General features: G+C 34.8%; 1 protein-coding gene and 1 pseudogene across 17 annotated transcripts in view; one reads left to right on the top strand and one right to left on the bottom strand.

Annotated features, from left to right (window-relative positions):
• SLMAP (sarcolemma associated protein) overlaps nt 1-20,408 on the bottom strand; it is a 164,091-nt gene that overhangs the window by 50,595 nt on the left and 93,088 nt on the right. For 11 of the 17 annotated variants that reach the window (XM_005868385.2, XM_014541353.1, XM_005868393.2 and 8 more), the window contains 9 exons: nt 18,151-18,187; nt 16,399-16,461; nt 12,380-12,475; nt 12,055-12,126; nt 9,023-9,163; nt 7,832-7,969; nt 4,952-5,120; nt 4,813-4,863; nt 4,275-4,325 (listed from right to left, as the gene is read on the bottom strand). In XM_005868385.2, coding sequence (XP_005868447.1) covers nt 4,275-4,325; nt 4,813-4,863; nt 4,952-5,120; nt 7,832-7,969; nt 9,023-9,163; nt 12,055-12,126; nt 12,380-12,475; nt 16,399-16,461; nt 18,151-18,187 — 818 coding nt within the window. Of the gene's footprint in view, nt 1-4,274; nt 4,326-4,812; nt 4,864-4,951; nt 5,121-7,831; nt 7,970-9,022; nt 9,164-12,054; nt 12,127-12,379; nt 12,476-16,398; nt 16,462-18,150; nt 18,188-18,881; nt 18,932-20,408 lie in introns of those variants that run through there. The other 6 variants (XM_005868388.2, XM_005868391.2, XM_005868395.2 and 3 more) reach the window with 4 other exon arrangements.
• LOC102239506 lies at nt 5,623-6,846 on the top strand (annotated as a pseudogene).

The following is a 20,408-nucleotide window of genomic DNA, read 5'->3' as shown; positions in this document are numbered from 1 at the left end:
TCATTACATAAAAGGGTACGGTCTTTTTTTTTTTAAGTTTTATTCATTTCAAACGGGCCGCCGCGGGCCGTAGTTTGCCCACGGGGGTGGGCAAACTTTTTGACTCGAGGGCCACAATGGGTTCTTAAACTGGACCGGAGGGCCGGAACAAAAGCATGGATGGAGTGTTTGTGTGAACTAATATAAATTCAAAGTAAACATCATTACATAAAAGGGTACGGTCTTTTTTTTTTTTAGTTTTATTCATTTCAAACGGGCCGCCTCGGGCCGTAGTTTGCCCACAGCTGATTGTTAGTACCATTCTGTAAAACCCTTTTTTCTCTTCTCCTTCTTCTTCCTCACCCTTCATCTCAACTTTGCTTGAGGGACAGAAATCTCCTACCCTGATCACTCATTAGCCCCCTTGACATCCTTACTGACAACCTTCTTCACTTTCCTTTATCTAGTTACATGAGTGCAGAGCCTCCAGTCTATAAGCACCCTCAGTATAAGACAAAAACATAGGAAGAAAGATTGTGAAAATGTTTTAGAGACCAATGCCTTACATATCCAGAACAAAGATACAATATAGTCCCCAAAAAGAAAAAGACTAACTGCAACAGAAATTTGAAATTTAAAAAATGTCTAATAAATAGCATTTGCCAATTGGAGCCAAAAAATCCAAAACAGGATCGCTCAATTCAACAGCAATTACCAAGATAAAAAAAGCTGTTTTACATAAATCCTATCTGAGCTATAACATTTTTTAGAACTCAAACTATACAAACATCACTGCTAAATATGAAAACTCATTTGAAACCAAATTTTAACCTAACTAAAGGACTTCACAAAACTTATTTGAAACCAAATTTCAAACTAACATCACAGGACTTTAGATGACATTGATTAATGCAGGACATCCCACCATTAGTCACCAAGCCAAAAATCACCCTTTCATCTACTCTGATTTTAATATGAGGATTCTACATGAAAATATTTACTATATCAGTTTAGATAAAATACAAGGTTAATATGAAAAGATAAATATACATATGACTTCCACAAAGCCATCTCCTGAGATACATTAGAGAAATGTCTTTCAGATAATATATGTAAAGGATTGTATCATGACACTTTTAATACCCTATTATTTGAATTCTGGCCCTTGGGAACTCACTTTGCCAAAACTATAAAAGATGTTAGTGATAATCCAAAAGGAGTGTGGTGCGTCTATGACACTAAATAGGGTTGTAGGGATATAAAGAAAAAGACAGATACGGAAACATAATAGAGATCCACGATACTTAAAATGCATTTTATTTATACATATGAATTTCCTATGGATTTTTATTGATTATACCTGTGTTGTCCAATATAGTAGCCATTAGTTACTTGTGGCTACTGAGCCCTTAAAAAGTGAGATGTGCTATAAGTGTAAAACAAATATAGACTGATTTCAAAAACTTATTAAAGAAAAAAGAATGTGAAATACTTCATTTATAATCTTTTAATATTGACATGTCAAAACAATATTTTTGATATAGTGAGTTATTTAGCAATATTATTAAATTTTTTCCTGTTTCTTTTTATATTTTCAATGTAGTGACCAAAAAATTTTAAATTATGTATGTGGCTCTCGTTTTTCTCAGAAATTTAGAGAAAGCTAGCAATAGTAAAGCCATGTTATGAGCCTTACAGACATTGAAGTTATTAAGGTCCCTGAAACTGGCTATAAGAAAAAAAAATGTATTAGACAGTGATTTTCTAGACCCTCTAAAATATATTCAAATTATGCTTATTAGAAAACTATATTTAAAATTTATAGTACAAACCTGTACTTCTAGTAGCTATGTTAGATTTAATTTCAAAATGGAGTTTATAGAAGTTTTAATCTTAACATCTCTAGGCATTTTTGAAATATTCTCTTACTTCTATATTTAGCTGTCTTTCTATTATTTATAGAGTAATTTTAGTTAAAATCATGTCTGATAGCCCATTATGGCTATGGACTTTGGTAACATTGGAATACTTGATAACTGGTTTGTTATTTTATCACAAATAATTCAGAATAGATCCATCTTATTCCAAAATCCACTCTGTAACTAAATCTGGTATAATGAAGTTTTTGTGCATATCCAGATATTTACTACTCCGTTTCTTTAAAGATATTCCATTAGTCACTCTCACACTACTCAACTTATCACCATTCAAAAAACAAACACACCAGCAGGAAAAAATAGTAATAGCAAGGAATACCTTAAAGTATCCCAAATCTCTTATTCAGTCTTAAATCAAGGAGTTATCTACAAGTATTCTCATATACATCAAAATCATGTCTGATAGCCCATTATGGCTATGGACTTTGGTAACATTGGAATACTTGATAACTGGTTTGTTATTTTATCACAAATAATTCAGAATAGATCCATCTTATTCCAAAATCCACTCTGTAACTAAATCTGGTATAATGAAGTTTTTGTGCATATCCAGATATTTACTACTCCGTTTCTTTAAAGATATTCCATTAGTCACTCTCACACTACTCAACTTATCACCATTCAAAAAACAAACACACCAGCAGGAAAACATAGTAATAGCAAGGAATACCTTAAAGTATCCCAAATCTCTTATTCAGTCTTAAATCAAGGAGTTATCTACAAGTATTCTCATATACATCAATTGGAACTGGCAAAAAAATGTAAGCAGTAATTTGACAACTCTAAATAGTATAAAGATGGTTCAGTATATATTCAAGGAATCTCTTAACTGAAGAAACAGAATGTTCTCAGCTTGAGTGAACACTAATATATTAAATAAATGCATGCTAAATCAAAAGGGGGATGTATTTGAAAAAATGTACATGCCAGAAAGATAATAAAAAGGCAAAATAATAACAGAAAACAGAATCATTTAGGATGACAAGCTTTTAGACCACTTAAGTCATTTTACATTTGTTTGCTTAATATACTTAAGAGACAGAAAAAAGTACAATGAATAAAACTACACCTTTAAAAATTCTCAAGTTGAAACTCAATCAAATTGGAATTTTAAAATGTCAATATATTTTATAAAAAGACCAGTCAAATAAGAATGATTAGTGAAACTTTTTAAAAATTTAGTTTCAAAATTCATTACATATTCAATATTAGGTCTTGACTTTGCAGCTTACATAAACACAATTACCTGAGCCTATTTTGCCAGTACTTGATTAAAAAACAAATAAAAGCAAAATAAACAAAAAAAAAGTGCCTTCTAACTTTATCAGAGTTTGGTTGCTGCCCAAGAACTAGAAAGATATCCCCTTATACAAGAAAAAAATATTTAAGAAGTTCTGGGTATCAACCTTGATATCTTCTACTAACATCTGTATAAAAACTGAGCTGAGAGGCACACAGATTTGCAAACACAGAAAACAGTTTTATTCATTCTATACTCCAACCATCTAATGCAGAATCTGGCACTTATTTGGTACTCAATTAAAGTAGGATAGATGGGGAAGGGAGGAGTATGTTGGTATATTGATGAGTGAAGGAATTTAGAAGCCTGGGTAAAAGTACCCCATGTAATAGGAAGAAAACCAATAGTGGCTATAGATTTTTGGCAAGAGATTACCCAAACTATCCAGAAAAAAGGATCATAGTATCACGAACTAATAAAGGATTTTTCAGATGGCAGAATGACTGGCCCTGCTTTCTCTGATCTATGAAATAAATGAATAAAAAAGCAATTTCTATGACATGTTCAAGGGCTCAATAGGCTGTTAAGTAAACTCTTGGCTGGGGCACAAATATCAAAAATGAGCATCAACCTACAGAACCAAGAGGTCATGGTTAGATTCCTGGTCAGGGCACATGCCCAAGTTGCGGGCTTAATCCCCAGCAGGGGGCATGCAGGAGGCAGCCTATCGATGATTCTCTCTCATTATTGATGTTTCTATCTCTCTCCCTCCCCCTCTCTTGCTCTCTGAAATCAATAAAAATATATTTAAAAAAAGGGAGGGGGCAATTATCCCCAGGAAGCAGTACTTGATAAAAGAAAATAACAGTATAGTTCTTTGAAAAATATAGTGGGGGGAAAGCCATATTATTTTATTATTCGAGTAATCAGAATTTCCATATAACAAAGGGTACCCAACCATAGATTACAACACTAAGAATTACAAAACAAAGGAATTGAATGGTCTATGAACAGCATGCTTTTCATTCCAAACAATTAAAACCATAAAAACCTGACCTCTCTATCCTGATTAAATAAAAGGATATCATGAAAAAAAATATTTAAGTTTTTTACACTACCTTTTCCTGTGCTTCCATTTATTTTAGGTAAGAAGTCATCAACTTGTATCCCTAGGATTAAGACAGTGTATCATTGCCTGATCAAAGAAAGGATTACTTTAAAACTGGTCTCTCGTGTAACCATGGCATTTTGTATTCCTACTAACACTTCACACTTATTTTTACAAGAAGTGTCCAACTTGCCATCCTCTATCAACTCAGAGAAAAGACTGTTTAGTAGTCTTCAATGAACCTCAAAAAAAATAAAATAAAAAAAATAAAAAGGATCCTGCTGGTCATGTATTTTTCTCATTTAAATATCTCTAAGTGGAATATCTCAGATGCAAAAATTTCATTCATCTCAAAGGATTAAACAATGGTGCCCACTGGTGGCAATCAAGCATATTTTTAAAGGAAATTTTATGAAAGAGTGTAGATACTTTATACCTGATATGTAAAATATCACTCTTAAAGAAAATAAGTAACCAGTGTGAGATAGTAAACATCAAAAGTTTAATGATAAAATTCAGCTTTAATTAAGAAGTTTGATGACACCTACCTAAGCTGCTGTATTCTTTAAGAGTTTTCTCCTGAAGATGTTCTAACCGTACTGTAAATAAAAGTCCAAGAAAAAGATATTTCACAGATAAAAAGAAAAAAAAATCAAATTAAATCTACTTCTGGATGAGCTAATTTACCTTGTAAAGCTGTTAGCCTTTCATTGGTGAAGTCATTATCAGCTTGCAAAGCTTCTATTTTTGCCTGGAGCTCCTGTTCTTTTTCTTCCATTTCATCTATTTTATGTTGTAATTCTTTTTTCTCAGCTTGTCCTTTCTGTTGGATTTCCTCTTGTTTTCCCTCTGCTATCTGTTGAGAAAGAAACAGACAATTCAGTTATTTAATAAAACCTGACCTTGTTTTAAGAAACCTAAAGCAGAACTGCTTTTATTTACAAAACTTCTAAGGAGAATATTCAATATTATAGAACATATTTGTAAATAGCAAAATGATGTCAAAAGTGATCTGCATTGGGGTCATGCCTTCATATCACCTAGGAGAAAAAAACTTGTAGCAAGCAAGTAGGCTCAATATACAGAAATAAAGTGGTCAAAATGAAAAACAGATTTTTAAAGAGGGAAATAATAAGGTTTTCCAATGAAATTACTATTGTTGCAATTAGTTTATAAGTTCTAAAATAAAACTTATTCTGAAATTTTAAACAAAATTATGTTTAACTACAGTAATGATGGTTACAAGCACTTTTCAAAACAACCTCCTTTTTACAAGACCAACAAGAGGTATGCTCTCGCCTTCTCTAACAAATGTTATCTCTTCTAGCCACTCAATCCATGGTTTGAATTACATACAGATGGGTCTTCACAAACTCAGTTATAACATTTTAAAGGACCAACTTGCCGTTACCTATGGTCTGGTCTGTCCTTATCCTGTATGTCCCTATAGCTACCGAGAGCTGAAGCGGAAGCAGAGTCAAAGGCACCCTGGGAAGCTACAGGGTGCAAGCAGATCACTCCCAGGTTCTCTCCGGGCTTGTTCAACACTAACCGCTGGGCCCTGCCTTTGGGACTGCCTAAAGGGAAGCAGATTCAGATCGCTTCCGGCGCGGGATGCGGTGAGCTGGGTCTTGCTGTGCTTCAGCTCCCTCTTGGTCTGCATCTTGGCCCTCACTACCGCAAGGAGCTTCCTCAAAAGTTTCCCGCCACCCGGGTCGGCTGAGGGGCTCCAGCGGCAGCAGCCCGATACCGAGGCGGTGCTGAATGGGAAGGGCCTGGGCACCGGCACTCTTTACATCACTGAGAGCTGCCTGTCTTGGTTAGATGGCTCTGGATTGGGATTCTCACTGGAATACCCCACCATTAGTTTGCATGCAGTGTCTAGGAACCTAAATGCCTATCCACGAGAGCATTTATATGTTATGGTGAATGCCAAATTTGAAGAAGAATCAAAAGAATCTGTTACTAATGAAGAAGAGGAAGACAGTGATGATGATGTTGAACCTATTGCTGAATTTAGATTTGTGCCTAGTGATAAATCAGCATTGGAGGCAATGTTCACTGCAATGTGTGAATGCCAGGCTTTGCATCCAGATCCCGAGGATGAAGATTCAGATGATTACGATGGAGAAGAATATGATGTGGAAGCACATGAACAAGGGTAGGGGGACATGCCTACATTTTACACCTATGAAGAAGGATTATTCCACTTAACGGCCGAAGGCCAGGCCACACTGGAGAGATTCGAAGGAATGCTTTCTCAGTCTGTGAGCAGCCAGTATTAACATGGCTGGAGTCCAGACAGAAGATTCAATAAGAGATTATGAAGATGGGATGGAGGTAGATACTACACCCACAGTTGCTGGACAGTTTGAGGATGCAGTGGTTGATCACTGAAAATGATTTTATGTTGCTTTGGGATTCTGCTCATAACTGTAGGAGAGAACCTGGTGCCTTTTCCTCTGTGGAGTGGGTGTTGATGAAAATATTTTTCCTTCTCCAAAACTTCCTGAACCAGTTCTTTCTTGAGACAGACTGTATGAGACAACAAGTTGTCACCAGCAGAAGAAACTATGACCTTTATAAACCAAGGTGAATTTACTTAACCAAGAAGGTATTTGTAGTTTATCTTTTATCCCCAAACTTTCTGTGTTTAGGTACCTTCTGAGTAGGCCTATAATTCCTGCCTTCAGTGTATGTATCTTCTGTAATCTAGCAGGGGTATGGGGTGAAAATGCACGGGCACTTAGGTGTTGGTAGACGGGATGGAAGAGAGGCTGAATCTAAGATAGACCCCTTTAGGGCCTAAGGACACCCTTACCCTTAAAAAGAAAGACAAAGATCTCAGATGAATTTGGCCTCTGTTCATTCTCCACAGGGGTAAGGATCTTTTTACTATTGGGACCCAGATTAATTCATTCAGGCATCTCTAGGGAGCCTTTTTGAAACATCCCAGCCACACATACTAACACAAGTGCTGCTTCTGACTAGCTTTTGCTCCTTTCACCGTGTTTCACCAGTCCCAGTCTGTTCTATTATAGCGGTTATGTTTATGTTATATCCTTTCATTTGTAGCCTCTTAATTCAGTTTCTGTAGCAGAACACATGAAATTGGGATGAAGTACTCCACATGATAATTGTTTTGTCTTTGTAATAGCTTAACAAATAAATCTAGGTTTTCTATGTTATTGTACTCTCATTCTTGACTAAAACCATTAATGGGAAATGTGGGGTTTTTTAAAAATAATGTTGGCAAAAATGAAAAAAAAAAATAAAGATAAGCAGATTCAAAATTTTTTTAAAAGTCTGAGTACCTTGGGTTTTGCTGTCTATTGTGAAGTACTGACTATTTATTTCCATTAAGAGAAACTATGTCAACTTTTATAGACTTTCAATTATCTATGGCAATGGGGTTTGGGCTAAATATAAGCACCTTATTTTTACTATAAATTTCAACGATTACCAAATTTTACATCAGCAACTGTTCCGTAATACCTAAATTCGTAAGCTATCCAGTGTGTTAGGGCCAATTAACTTAATATACTTTCAGGTCGAGTAAACACATACCTTCAGTTTATCAGATAAATCTTTAATCTCATTAACTGCTCCATTATATTTATTGGCTAATTCTCTTAATTCTTCCTGAGTCCGTTCATTCATTTCCTTCAGGTGGGTACATTCATCTTCAGTATTACTCAGACTTCGCTGCAATTCAAGTTTACAGGCAATTGATTTAGGATTAATCCACATTCTAAAGTCCATTTATAAAAAGTGTAACTCTGTGGGCTGTTCTAAATCAACATCTGCCCTGAACTTCATGTAAATAACAAGGATTTCAATTTACTCCAGATGCATGCTAAAACAGAAAATACAACTACGAATTAAAAACACACACAACAAAACAGGGACAGAGAGGAGAGAATGCTACCTTTATATAATTACACTTTTAAAAGACCACTGAGTATGACGTTTATTTAGTCTTGAAAAAATTTTAAGCCTCTCAACTCCTGAAAGCAAGTTCAATAATATGCAGCAATCAATTTAATAAGAAAGTTATAAAACAGCTAGCAACTTTCTTTCCTTGCATGTCAAGTTAATGACATGACAGTGAATCAGTCACTATGGGATAGAGCTATTATAGAAACTATCCTTATATGGAGGTATGTATACTATTTAGTTTACAATGGGCATTTTAACCAAATCCAGTAACAGGTAACTTCTGTGGCAATTTTACATTGGTTCAAAGGAATGACCTGTGTTATCAATAAGATCATTTTAAAGACTTAAGAAGGACCTTAGAGATAATTTCTTCTTTGAATCTTTAAAGTTAAGACAGTTAGTTTTCCTCTCTGGAAGATGGGTAAAGTAAAAACATTTGGTGTAAATTCTCTGCTTTATACTGATTACCCTCAACTGGAAGAAAAGCAAACTAAGGTGACAGGAGATAATTCCCTGGCACATATCCTGGTCCATTGTGTGCAAGATGAATCCTAAGCAGAGTGCAAATAGTAAGATGCCCTGGTCAGGCTTTTATTTCCTCAATCACTAACTAGGGACCATAAGCAGGAGAACTCACATAGTTTTATTGGTTATGTTGAGAATTCCTGACAATGAGAACAGCTCGCTGCTCCCTCCCACCTGACGGACAGGAAATATTTGCTAGCTAAGTAACACTATCCAAGTTTCCTGAAATATTAGCCATTTTATGCTAAAATTTAAAAATCATATTACTATTTAATATTTATTAAATTGAAATACCTCAACTTCTGAAAGTTTTCTAACCACTTCAATTTTCTCCTGCAGAACCCGCCTCAGAGACTCTTTGGCTGTCATCTCATAGTTGTGTTTATCCTCTTGTAATGCTATGAGTTCTTTCCGTAAACTATCTTCCGTTTGATTCTAGGATTAAAAGATATTTATAATTATAGCCAAGTTATTTTTTGAAAGTATTTACCATTTGAAAAAATAACAAATTATGATGCTCTTTGAATTCTATATGAAGATACAGTAAAACCTTGATATAACGGACTAATTTGGGTGAGGGGGTGTTGTTAAAGTCTAAAGTCTGTAATATAATAAAGGTTTCCCGAATACATTAGGTTAAAAATTTGACAAATTTGCCCAACTGGCGTGGCTCAGTGGTTGAGCATCAACCTAGGAACTAGGTCATGGTTCGATTCCCAGTCAGGGTGCATGTCTGGGTTGCGAGCTCGATCCCCAGTACGGGGGTGCAGAAGGCAGCCAATCAATGATTCTCTCTCATCAATGATGTTTCTATAGCTCTCTTTCCCTCTTCCCTTCCTCTCTGAAATCAATTAAAAATATTTTTAAAAAATTAACAAATTAGTTTACATGTTTTATTTATGTAGACACGTTTGTGTAATTAAAATTAAGTAGGTATGAAAAGTTTAATTTCACAGAAAAGTTTTCTATGTGTTACTGTAATTTTAAATTTATAATGAATAGGTCTAATAAACATGTGCATTCACCAATCACCATGAGTAAACAAATACACATGGCTGGGGCGTGGCCTAGCCAGTAGGAGTTAAAGCTGCTGCAAAGCCCAGCCAGTGTGGCCCAGTGGTTAATCGTCAACCCATGAACCAGGAGGTCATGGTTTGATTCCTTATCAGGGCACATGCCTGGGTTACAGAATCAATCCCCAGTAGGGGGCAAGGAGTGCAGGAGGCAACCAATCAATGATTCTCTCTCATCACTAATGTTTCTATCCCTGTCTCCCTCTCCCTTCCTCTCTCTGAAATCAATCAAAAACAAAAACAAAAAAGAACAGAAAAACTGCTGCAGAAAGTCAGGCCCCAAGAAAACAGAACCAATTACCGCAAGCAAGGCAAAGAGATCACATGCTAAAATTGTTTACAAGTGGTGACTTTTGGATTTAAATATGTAGGCCAGAATTGTAAATATGTAATACTTATTTATGTCGGTGAAATTATTACAGTGTTTTCTCCAACAGATGGCCTATTTGCTAAAATTTGTTAAAAATCATAGTGAATTAATAACAAAATAAAACACACCCATTAATTTAATTATAAGCAAATCTTGGTTAAAAACATTTTAAAATTAATAGGATGTTAATTTTCACCTATGACATATGGACCAGAAATTCTGTCCATTAAATCTGAAATTCATTAAATCAAGGTCCAAAAAATCAAGGGTTTACTATACTTCAAACACAGATGGTGTTGGCTCTGTAATTAAATGAGGTTGTATTTAAAAGGTGCATTAGTGCTCTAGCCAGGTAACTCATTTGGTAAGAGTGTTGTTCAGATTCGCCAAGACTGCAGCTTTGATCTCCAGTCAAGTCACATACAAGAATCAACCAATGAATGCATAAATAAGTGGAACAACAAATCAATGTCTCTGTCTCTGTCTCTCTCTCTCCCTCCCTCCCTTTTTCTCTAAAATCAATAAAATCAATCAATCAATAAAAGGTTTCATTAGTAAATTATTCTTCACAAATATATTCATACTTCCAACAGAAAAAAAAATCAAAGACAATTAAGAATTTCTCTCAACTATACAAAATGAATTATCTCTGCTATTTTTCATATTCACTGTAAGCCACAATATTTACATTTGTGGAAAAAAATAATCTTTTACCTTCAAAGGGCCCACCCATTTTAAAACCATGGTTAAACCAAAAGGAGTAAGACCACCACAGGGAAAAGCTGATCCGAAGTCTGAGGCAGGAAATGTACAAGATGAGCCTGGAATGTCTTGTCTGATATGAAAGCAGGAAGCTATCAGACAGAGTCTGCTAGGGTTCTATCAAAAGGACTCAGGTGCCAACATGAAGTTCTCATGGATCAATGATGGGGTAATTGTGCATCAATAAGAAAAACAAACACTATAGGACGAAATACACCAGACGTATTAAATCTAAGGGGAGAAAACAGTTCATGATCATTCTTTGGTGGATGAGAAGGAAGCAATTCGTTATTTTGAAATCTATGATTCTGAAAATACTCCCATTTACCCTGCTTTTTCCTAAAGAAAGTGTACTTCAGGCGAACCAAGTAAATGAAGGGATGATAAAATTACATCACCATTTTTACAACCCTGAATAAAACAACAGATGTAGGCAAGGATCATCAATGACTGCTAATATCCCCAAAAGAAAGACAACTAGACATATGATACCTCTTGGTAAAAGTACACAATACCACTCATGAAGTGTATTGGCAAAATAAAAACACACACACATAAAAAAAACTGAACCTAAATCAAATCAAATCTCTAGATCAAACTACCAATTTATGGTATGGGATGGGGAGTTAGAATGTTTTTGTTTGTTTTAATATATTTTTATTAATTTCAGAGAGAAAAAGAGAAACATCAATGATGAGAGAGTATCGGCTTGCCTCCTGAATGCCCCACACTGGGGATCGAGCCTGCAACCTGGCATGTGCTCTCACCAGAATCGAACCTGTGACCTTCTGGTTCATAGGTCGACGCTCAACCACTGAGTCACACCAGCTGGGCTAGAAGAATGTTTAAATAACAATCCAGAATGAGAGAAATCATAGAGGACAAATGACCCAGATTCTCCAACAAATATCAACTGTGAAAAAAGATAAAGAGTTGTACATGGGTATTCACTATACAATTCTTTCTACATACATGTATGTTTGAAATTTCCCATAATGACAAAGGATTTAAAAGAACAGCGAAAATGTATAATTGTTTTTAGCATGTACTTAAAATGACAAAAAATTGAAGCTACATAAAAAGTACGTGTTTTTCTTTATGTACTTAAGATTAATACTTACTTTGGAGCATGCCTGTAATTGGTTTCCCATAACTTCTAACCGTGATAAGAGTCTATCTTCATCTATTAAAGCCTGTTGAAGAAAAATCAAATACAAATAAAATCCCACAGCAATTAAAAAAATAACATATCAAAAAGACTGCCACTGCCCAAAAAAGAAAATCATAAAACTGACCAATATCCAGTGTAAAATGCTAAGTTTTCATTATTTGTTCATTAGAAAAAAACTTTGTTTTTGCTTGCTACAAAATTTTAGTTTTAGTTTAATCAACATCTAAGGGACATTAAATTTAAATGCTTCTTGTAAATAAAGGCAACTGGAATACCTGCCAACTGGTATCGGAAGCCTCTTGGGTGATGGCTAGTAGCCGCTGAAGCGTGGCTAACTTCTGTTCCAACATCTGTTCTCGATGTAAGGCCTCCTAATATTACAAAGCACAAGAGATTCTAATAAACTCACCTTGATTCCTTTGAAGAGTAATTAATTTTTAGCACATTCTGAAAATACTCTCATATTACATTCCACTTTGTATCTTACTTTCAAACATGATAAATCTACTTTGTAAAATATACATATACAGGTCACATCATTTTAGCCTCATTTGTTTGGCTGCAAGTACTACCGTTAGGTGTGCTCTAACAGCAACTTCCCTTTTAACAGAACACAAGTCACCTTGGTTTTTTTTTTAACTCATAATTCACAAGAGTTAAAAAAAACGCAGAAACAAAAACCCACAGTAGAAGAATCCAACAAATGTTTTTTTTTTAAATATATTTTATTGATTTTTTACAGAGAGGAAGGGAGAGGGATAGAGAGTTAGAAACATCGATGAGGGAGAAACATCGATCAGCTGCCTCCTGCACACTCCCTACTGGGGATGTGCCCACAACTAAGGTACATGCCCTTGACCGGAATCGAACCTGGGACCCTTGAGTCTGCAGGCCGACGCTCTATCCACTGAGCCAAACCAATTAGGGCTCCAACAAATGTTTTAACCTCAAATTTTATAAGTATCAATCAATCCGCTCTGGCCAGTGTGGCTCAGTTGGTTGGGCATCATCTAGGGCACCAAAAGGTTGCCAGTTCAATACCAGGTCAGGGCTTGATCCCCAGTAGGGGGTGTGCAGGAGGCAGCCGATCAATGTTTCCCTCTCCCATTGATATTCCTCTCTCTTTCTAAAAATCAACAAAAATATCTTTTTAAATCAATCAATTCAATCTTCTCAATATCATAAACTAATCAAACTTATGGCAAACTAAGTCAAAACAATCTTGTCAAATATTTCTTTTTTTTAAAAAAAAAATGCTTGTATGGATTTTTAGAGAGAGGAAAGGAAAAGGAGATAGAAACATCAATGAGAAACAGCACTTGGCCGTCTCCTGCACGACCCCTACTGGGGATCAAGTCTGCAACCTGGGCATGTACCCTGATGGGGAATTGAACCAGCAAATTCTTGGTGCGTGGGACTACACTCAACCAACTGAGCCACACAGGCTGGGAGCAAATACATCTTAATGGGTTTGCTGCATGGGTATGACAGCTAAAATAAAAGTATCTTTTAATTTTTCCTGTTTAAAAGGTTATATACATATACATATAAATATATATATACATTATTTAAAAAAACACATAATAGAAATTACTTCACTCTCAAAGCCTACTGCATTTGCAGGTGTCCTGATTATCTCTGTGACTGTATAGGACTTAGCAATTAAATATGCCAAAAATAAGTTAAGAATCCAAGTACTTGTTGAATGTAATTAAGGAGTCAAGGAGTTATATAACTACTTGGCAGCTGCAAAGAAACGTTTTTATAGAGAAAGACATTGGCAAGTAAAGCCTTATCTCTAGGTCACTTGTTAATATTTGATAGCTATTAAGAGGGTCTCCTTCATGGAAGTCAAGGTGGAAATGCTCACACAGTTGTGGTTTTGGCATATCTTTAAACTTCATTTCTTCTATTTCTGTTATTACCTAAAGAAGAACACTTACCACCCTAATACCTCTGAGCCACCTCAACAAAGAAGCATATGCTTCAAATACAATACTTGAGGTTTAAAGCATGCACTTATTGCTCTCCACATCCTTGATAAATAATGGTTAGGAAAAATCTGGTCTAATTGGAATTAGAGTACTGGTTTTTAATATAACTCTAAGAGTATAGATGAAAGAATCTAATAAAAGCCATCCTGCCCAGAACCCACATTAAAATACAGCTAACACTTATAAGAGACTAGTTGCCAACTTTATTTTAAACTTCTAAAACATTCCTAATATTCAGGAAGTACACTTGAGCTGCAAATTTTACTTAAAAACAAAACCACCAAACAACCACTACTTCCACTACCTCGGCGGTTCTCAACCTGTGGGTCGCGACCCTTTGGGGGTTGAACGACCCTTTCACAGGGGTCACCTAAGACCATCGGAAAACACATATATAATTACATATTGTTTTTGTGATTAATCACTATGCTTTAATTATGTTCAATTTGTAACAATGAAATTGGGGGTCACCACATGAGGAACTGTATTAAAGGGTCGCGGCATTAGGAAGGTTGAGAACCACTGCACTAGATGGTGTAATTACACTTTTTTTTTTTTTTTTTACTCAATCTGACTTAAAACTTCATAACTCCATGAACCAAGTCCTAACATAAATCTAATACTTTCAGGAATAAGCTTTTGGTTCTAAGGGATGAATTGCATCTATTCTAGTTTTTATTCAAAAGGTTTACAACTTACATTAGAACTTTACCAATTCAAAAATATGTATACAGAAAAGTCAGAGCAGTATAATTTTCTCTCAGCGAATTAATAAAAGACCATTGAAAGATTACTCCTACTATGAGTATTTAAAAAACTGGTAAGAAAGTTAGAGAGTACTCGAGTGATTGGATTCACCATCCATGATGACTAGTAACAAAAGTGTATAGCCTTAGGAAATCAATTTACCTATACGAGCCCCAAATTTCTCATATGAAAAATGACATTTGGACTAAATTAATCTCAAAGTTTACTTCCATCTCTCTATATAGCGATCTAGGTCAATTATTGTGCTTTTTTACTGTATGGTAAACAACTACTAACATTTATGGAATACATTTCATGTGCCAGGCACTGTTTTAAGTGCTTTAGATATATTAATTCATTTACTCTTCACAATCCTGCGAGGTAAGTGCTATTACTATACCCATATCACAGGTGAGGAAAATGGGGCACAAAAGAGTTAAACAACTTTTCCAACAGGTCAGGAGGTAAAGCCACAGATCAAGTCCAGGGAATTCTGGCTAGAGTCTACGCTCTTAAATACTCGACTAAACTCCAAGTGTGTAAAGCTGCTCTTCTATGCACCATTACATGATCCCCAGTGGAAGATAAGATCTGATTAATACATTGATAATTTTATTTTCAAAGATGTGTACATTCTTAACTGAGGTAGGACTGTTCTAACTAATTCCTATAAAAGAATGTAGGGACCCATGATCACTGGTTTAGTTCTATTGTTTTAAACAAAAGGCAACTGAAGACTTGCAACATAATGACTCACCCAAGGTCACAGAACTCATTGAGTAGCTGAACCAAGATAAAAACCTCAATCTCTAAAATCTGGATCCAGGGTTTTCCTTAACCATGCTCCCTCACCAAAATAAGAAGAATCATAATCCAGCCCAAATCTACGAAAACCAGGAAGAAACTATTATTTGTTTCCTTTTTAGAGATTTGTATGGCTCTTTAAGTATGGTATTAACTTCCATTGCAAGTATCTGCCCTATGAAGAAACTTTTTCATAGAGCCAGCAGCACAGCACAGTCGTTAAGAGCAGAGACTCTGAGATTTGACTATGTGCATTCCGATTCCAACTCTAACACATACTAGGTGTGTAATGTCCCTCAGTCACTCCATCTATAAAAATGGGAATAAAATACATACCTTATAGGATTGCTGTGAGGATTAAGTGAATTAATTAGGTGAAGTATGGCATGTAATAAGTACTATATAATTATTTGCTCTTAATATCATATTAAGCAACCATCTCTCCAGGTTTACTTTTATTTAAGTCATCTATAGGTAAAGAACTTTTTCTGACACATCCTCATATTTGAAGAAAAAAACTTCTCTTGAAAACAGAACCTTATCTTCTCTAGACTTAACAATCCTCTTTTTTTATCCTTTCTTCTTAAGACCTATTTGTAATCCTTTTTTTTTTTACTATGAAAAGGTATTTATTTAGTACTTATATCTAACCAATATTTCTTTAGCCTATATTTGTGAACTAACAAAATCAAACCTAAGTTGTTTAATTTTACTTTTAAAGACTAAGAATTCTTAAGCTTTATTTTTACCTGTAGATACTGAGAAAGCTGGAATAGTTCCTGAGAGTACATACTTGGAGTGTTAGCAGCAACCTAGAAACAAAATGATAGCATCAACAGTCATACAAAATATTTATAAAAGACTTAAAAGCCAAACCAAGTCCCAAAAATGCCCATTCACGAAATAATGCAAAATAATTTTTTTCAAATTAACCAGTTCCTTTAGTTTTCAAAATATTTCTGCCCTATGTCTAGAATTTATAAGTAGTATTTATCATGCTGGCCAGTTTGAGATTTATAAGAAGGATGATAAAACAAGTCTTTCTCATGAAAATATTCCTTATAAACCAAATCACAAACTTATAGCTACAGAGCCTTTTCTTAATCCAGAAATAATACCACCTAAATCAATAGATCTATCTACATTTCCCTCCCCTTTCAAATTTATATTTAAATAGTTCTTTAATATGTCAATAAGTCACAATTCATTTAGAAGTAGCCATCTTCAAAATGGTATTTGTATGTGGGGGTACTGGGAGAAGAAAGACATGAAATGTAACACTGAATCCAATGGCCATAGGCAACGAAAATAGTTTTGTCTTTTTCCCCCCTTTAAACTACAGGTCGGTTTTAAGAAGAAAAAGATGGGAAATTATGGTGTTTAAACATTACAAGTAACAGTCAAATGCTTAGAACTCAAGAGTATAAGAACAAATACCTGCCATAATGGGTTTCTTCCAAGTGTGGAATATAAAACCATGGCATTATTCCAAACAACAACAAACAAAAGACGGGCACTAATAGGTTGCTGAGACATTTACCCACACTCTCAACACTACCAAGCCTCATATCTTAACTTATTTATGATCACACCATTACCAAGTTATTCATGATCGCTAATAGAGTCATTCTTGATTAGGCTCATATTTATTAATATGCTAGCAAGAAGACAGAGAGGCGGCATTATTTTTTTAAAGTTAGTCCTAAATCAGCAAGGCCATCATTTACTTCTGAAATAATTCTTGGTATTCCTCAAGTTGGTGACTAACCACTTTTACTTCTAAAAAAGGAATCTAACAGAGCACTTTTGCTTCAAACAGGCTTTTATTCTTTATCCAAATTGAAGAAAAAAATGTAAAATATTTTCCCCAATAGTTTAGTTACTGCACTAAGAAAACTCACATATACATTAATGTCAAAAGATACAAAAGATGCTTGGGGTTTTTTTTCCTTCACTATTTAGCAATGATATCTACAGTTTAATACACCATTATTTCTGAACAAAAGAAAAAATATTTTCTAACAAGTAATTATTGCAAAATTTCTGACCAAATCAGGCTAAAACTGATCAATCTGCAAGGACAATAAAAGAGCAATTTCTATAAGCCCATTATTTCTGTGTTATTTCTATGTGTAGATATATGTAGAGTGAAGTCTCTGTGCAGAAAGCTTTAATAAATACTTTGAGACAGAACTGCACTCCAAAATAAAGAGTAGTAACAAACACTTCTTACTTTTGGCTAGGCACAAAACAAGTACTTCTAGTGTACATAGCCATTTACTTGACATAACAAAGGCTTTTTCCTAAGAAACATCCAGTCTAAATTCTCCAGATATTGAAGATCAGAAGACTACAGCAACCATATATCTATATGCACTCTATAGGTTTTGTTACAAAAGAGAAATAAGTTTCTAAGTTAAGCATATTAAAAACAAACAGAAACATTTTTCAAAGCAATAGAGCTGAGTTAGTTTGGAAAAAAACAATCATTGGCAACTTACTTTGTCAACAGGACTTGGTAATGGAGCATGGATGACACTGAAAAGTAAAAATTAGAATTTTTATCTAATTTCCGGACAACAGAGGAAACAGAATATGACAGTACCAGAATATCTTAAACCCTAAAGTTGACATATAATTGCCTTTACATGATTAAAAGAATGTGAATTATTTTTAATCCTTCATAGAAAATAAGATAATAAATATACAAACATTTCATACAAAATATATTTCTAAACACAAATTCAAAATCCACAATGTATTAAATGCTCTTTAAGAATCCTCTACTTAATAAGAGCTATGGTGAATTCCTTGGTCATAAGAACTTCTATATGAAAAAGAAGCACTCCAAATTATCCATTTTAGAACATGTAAATTAATTTCTTTTAAAATTAAATATTCCTATACAGAAATTCTTAAAAAACATAGTTCTATTGAAAAGAAAGCTATACTTTGGAAGCCTGTTTGAGTACAGAACAACTTTAGCTAATCAAAAGAGTAGTACTAGTCTTCTCCACCCAGCCGCCTCACACGACTAACAACTGAAAGCTTAGATGTAGGTATGAAACTAAACTCAATATATCCTCTTAAAGATAAACAGTAAACAGATAGTATTAACTGGTACTAATTGTCTTTTGGCCTTATAAAGTTACTACTGACAGAGAGGCAGTGAAGTATGACAGTTAGGCATGCAGGCTCAGAAGTTACACTGACTGGGTCCAGTTCTACTTACCAGCTGTGTAATCTTGGGTTTCAGCTTTCTCATCCATACAAAGGGAATAATCATAAAACCAACCCCATGGGTTATTGTGAGTACTGAATGTGCTGGTATAAATAAAGAGCTTAAAACAGTACCTAGGGCACTGTAGCACTTGATCACTACTACCACTCCCATCAGAACACTGCAGCGTAAGGAAGCCAGGGTTCCTATCTTACAATGTCCTGTAAGATGATGTATGTGGGCTGGGGTTGAGTAGAGGGAGCAAAGAGCAAGGATGCCATCCATGTCCCCTACCAGTTTCTAATGGCACCATATCCTAGAGGTCACTCTGGTGAGAGTCAGCTTGAAGGCTGACTGGGTAAAACCCCTAGATTCAATTGGTTAATCATATGTAAGCCCCCGAGAAACTGATCTTTCAGGACTTAAAAATAGAAATGACAATTCTGATCCCATTGTAGTAAGTGCAAACATCCTAAAAAACTGTTTCAATTAATCATGAATATACTAAAGTGCTGAACGAAAAGGAACATTAAGTACCAGCACCTCTCTCCCTTCTGAGCACCTTTGATAGATATCCTGTACAGACTCTCACTGAGACCTTATAATCCTTTACTCTCCTTGTTTGATTTCCCATCTGTGTCCCCCAGCACTGTGACCAATTCATCTCTCTATCCCCAGAACCTATCACAAGACCCTAACAAAGCTGGTGCCTAATGAAGATCTAAAAAATTATGTACAACTCCAGTTTTCTTAGTGACTCAAGTACAAATTTTTTTGTTCTCGTGAAAATCTTAAAAAGCTAAAAATCAAAACATTTTATAAGTGATATATATTTGTACTTTACCAAAACTATCTTGGATATGGATATATTCTATTTGAATTATGGAAAAAGTTCATATGCAACAAGAAAGGTAGAAAAGGAAAATTGTTATTTAATGTTAGGGTGGGGGGATTTGTTTCTTATCATTTAAAAATTATTTGTAAAGCCCTGTCCAGGCAGCTCAGTTGGTTTGAGCGTCTTCATGAGATACCCCAAGTTTTCGGGTTTGATATCTGGTCAGAGCACATACAAGAATCAATGAATGTATAAATAAGTGGAACAACAAATTTCTCTTTCTCCCCCCCACCTCTCAAATAAATCAATAAAAATTATTTGTACAATATAATAAAAATCAAGGAAGAAAAAGAATAAACTTTTTCAGAACTACTGAAGACTTTAAAAGCATTCAATGCTATGTATACAATGTCCCTTCAACTCTAAGTATTTTTGCATACTTAAAAGCATCTCGATTGTTAAAAATATTAAATTACAATAAAAGAAACATCATGTGCTTATTATATACCAGGTATTACTCTCTTTTAAGTACACAATCTTGTTTAATCCTCCTCATAAAATTCCTGCTAAATAGGTTATTATCTCCATTTTCTTTTCTTTTTTTAAATATATTTTATTGATTTTTTACAGGGAAGGGAGAGGGACAGAGAGTTGGAAACATCGATGAGCGAGAAACATTGATCAGCTGCCTCCTGCACACCCCC

Source organism: Myotis brandtii, unplaced genomic scaffold (assembly GCF_000412655.1).
Source record: "Myotis brandtii unplaced genomic scaffold, ASM41265v1 scaffold268, whole genome shotgun sequence".
NCBI classification, from domain to species: domain Eukaryota; kingdom Metazoa; phylum Chordata; class Mammalia; order Chiroptera; family Vespertilionidae; genus Myotis; species Myotis brandtii.
This window is presented reverse-complemented; position numbering and strand designations above follow the sequence as displayed.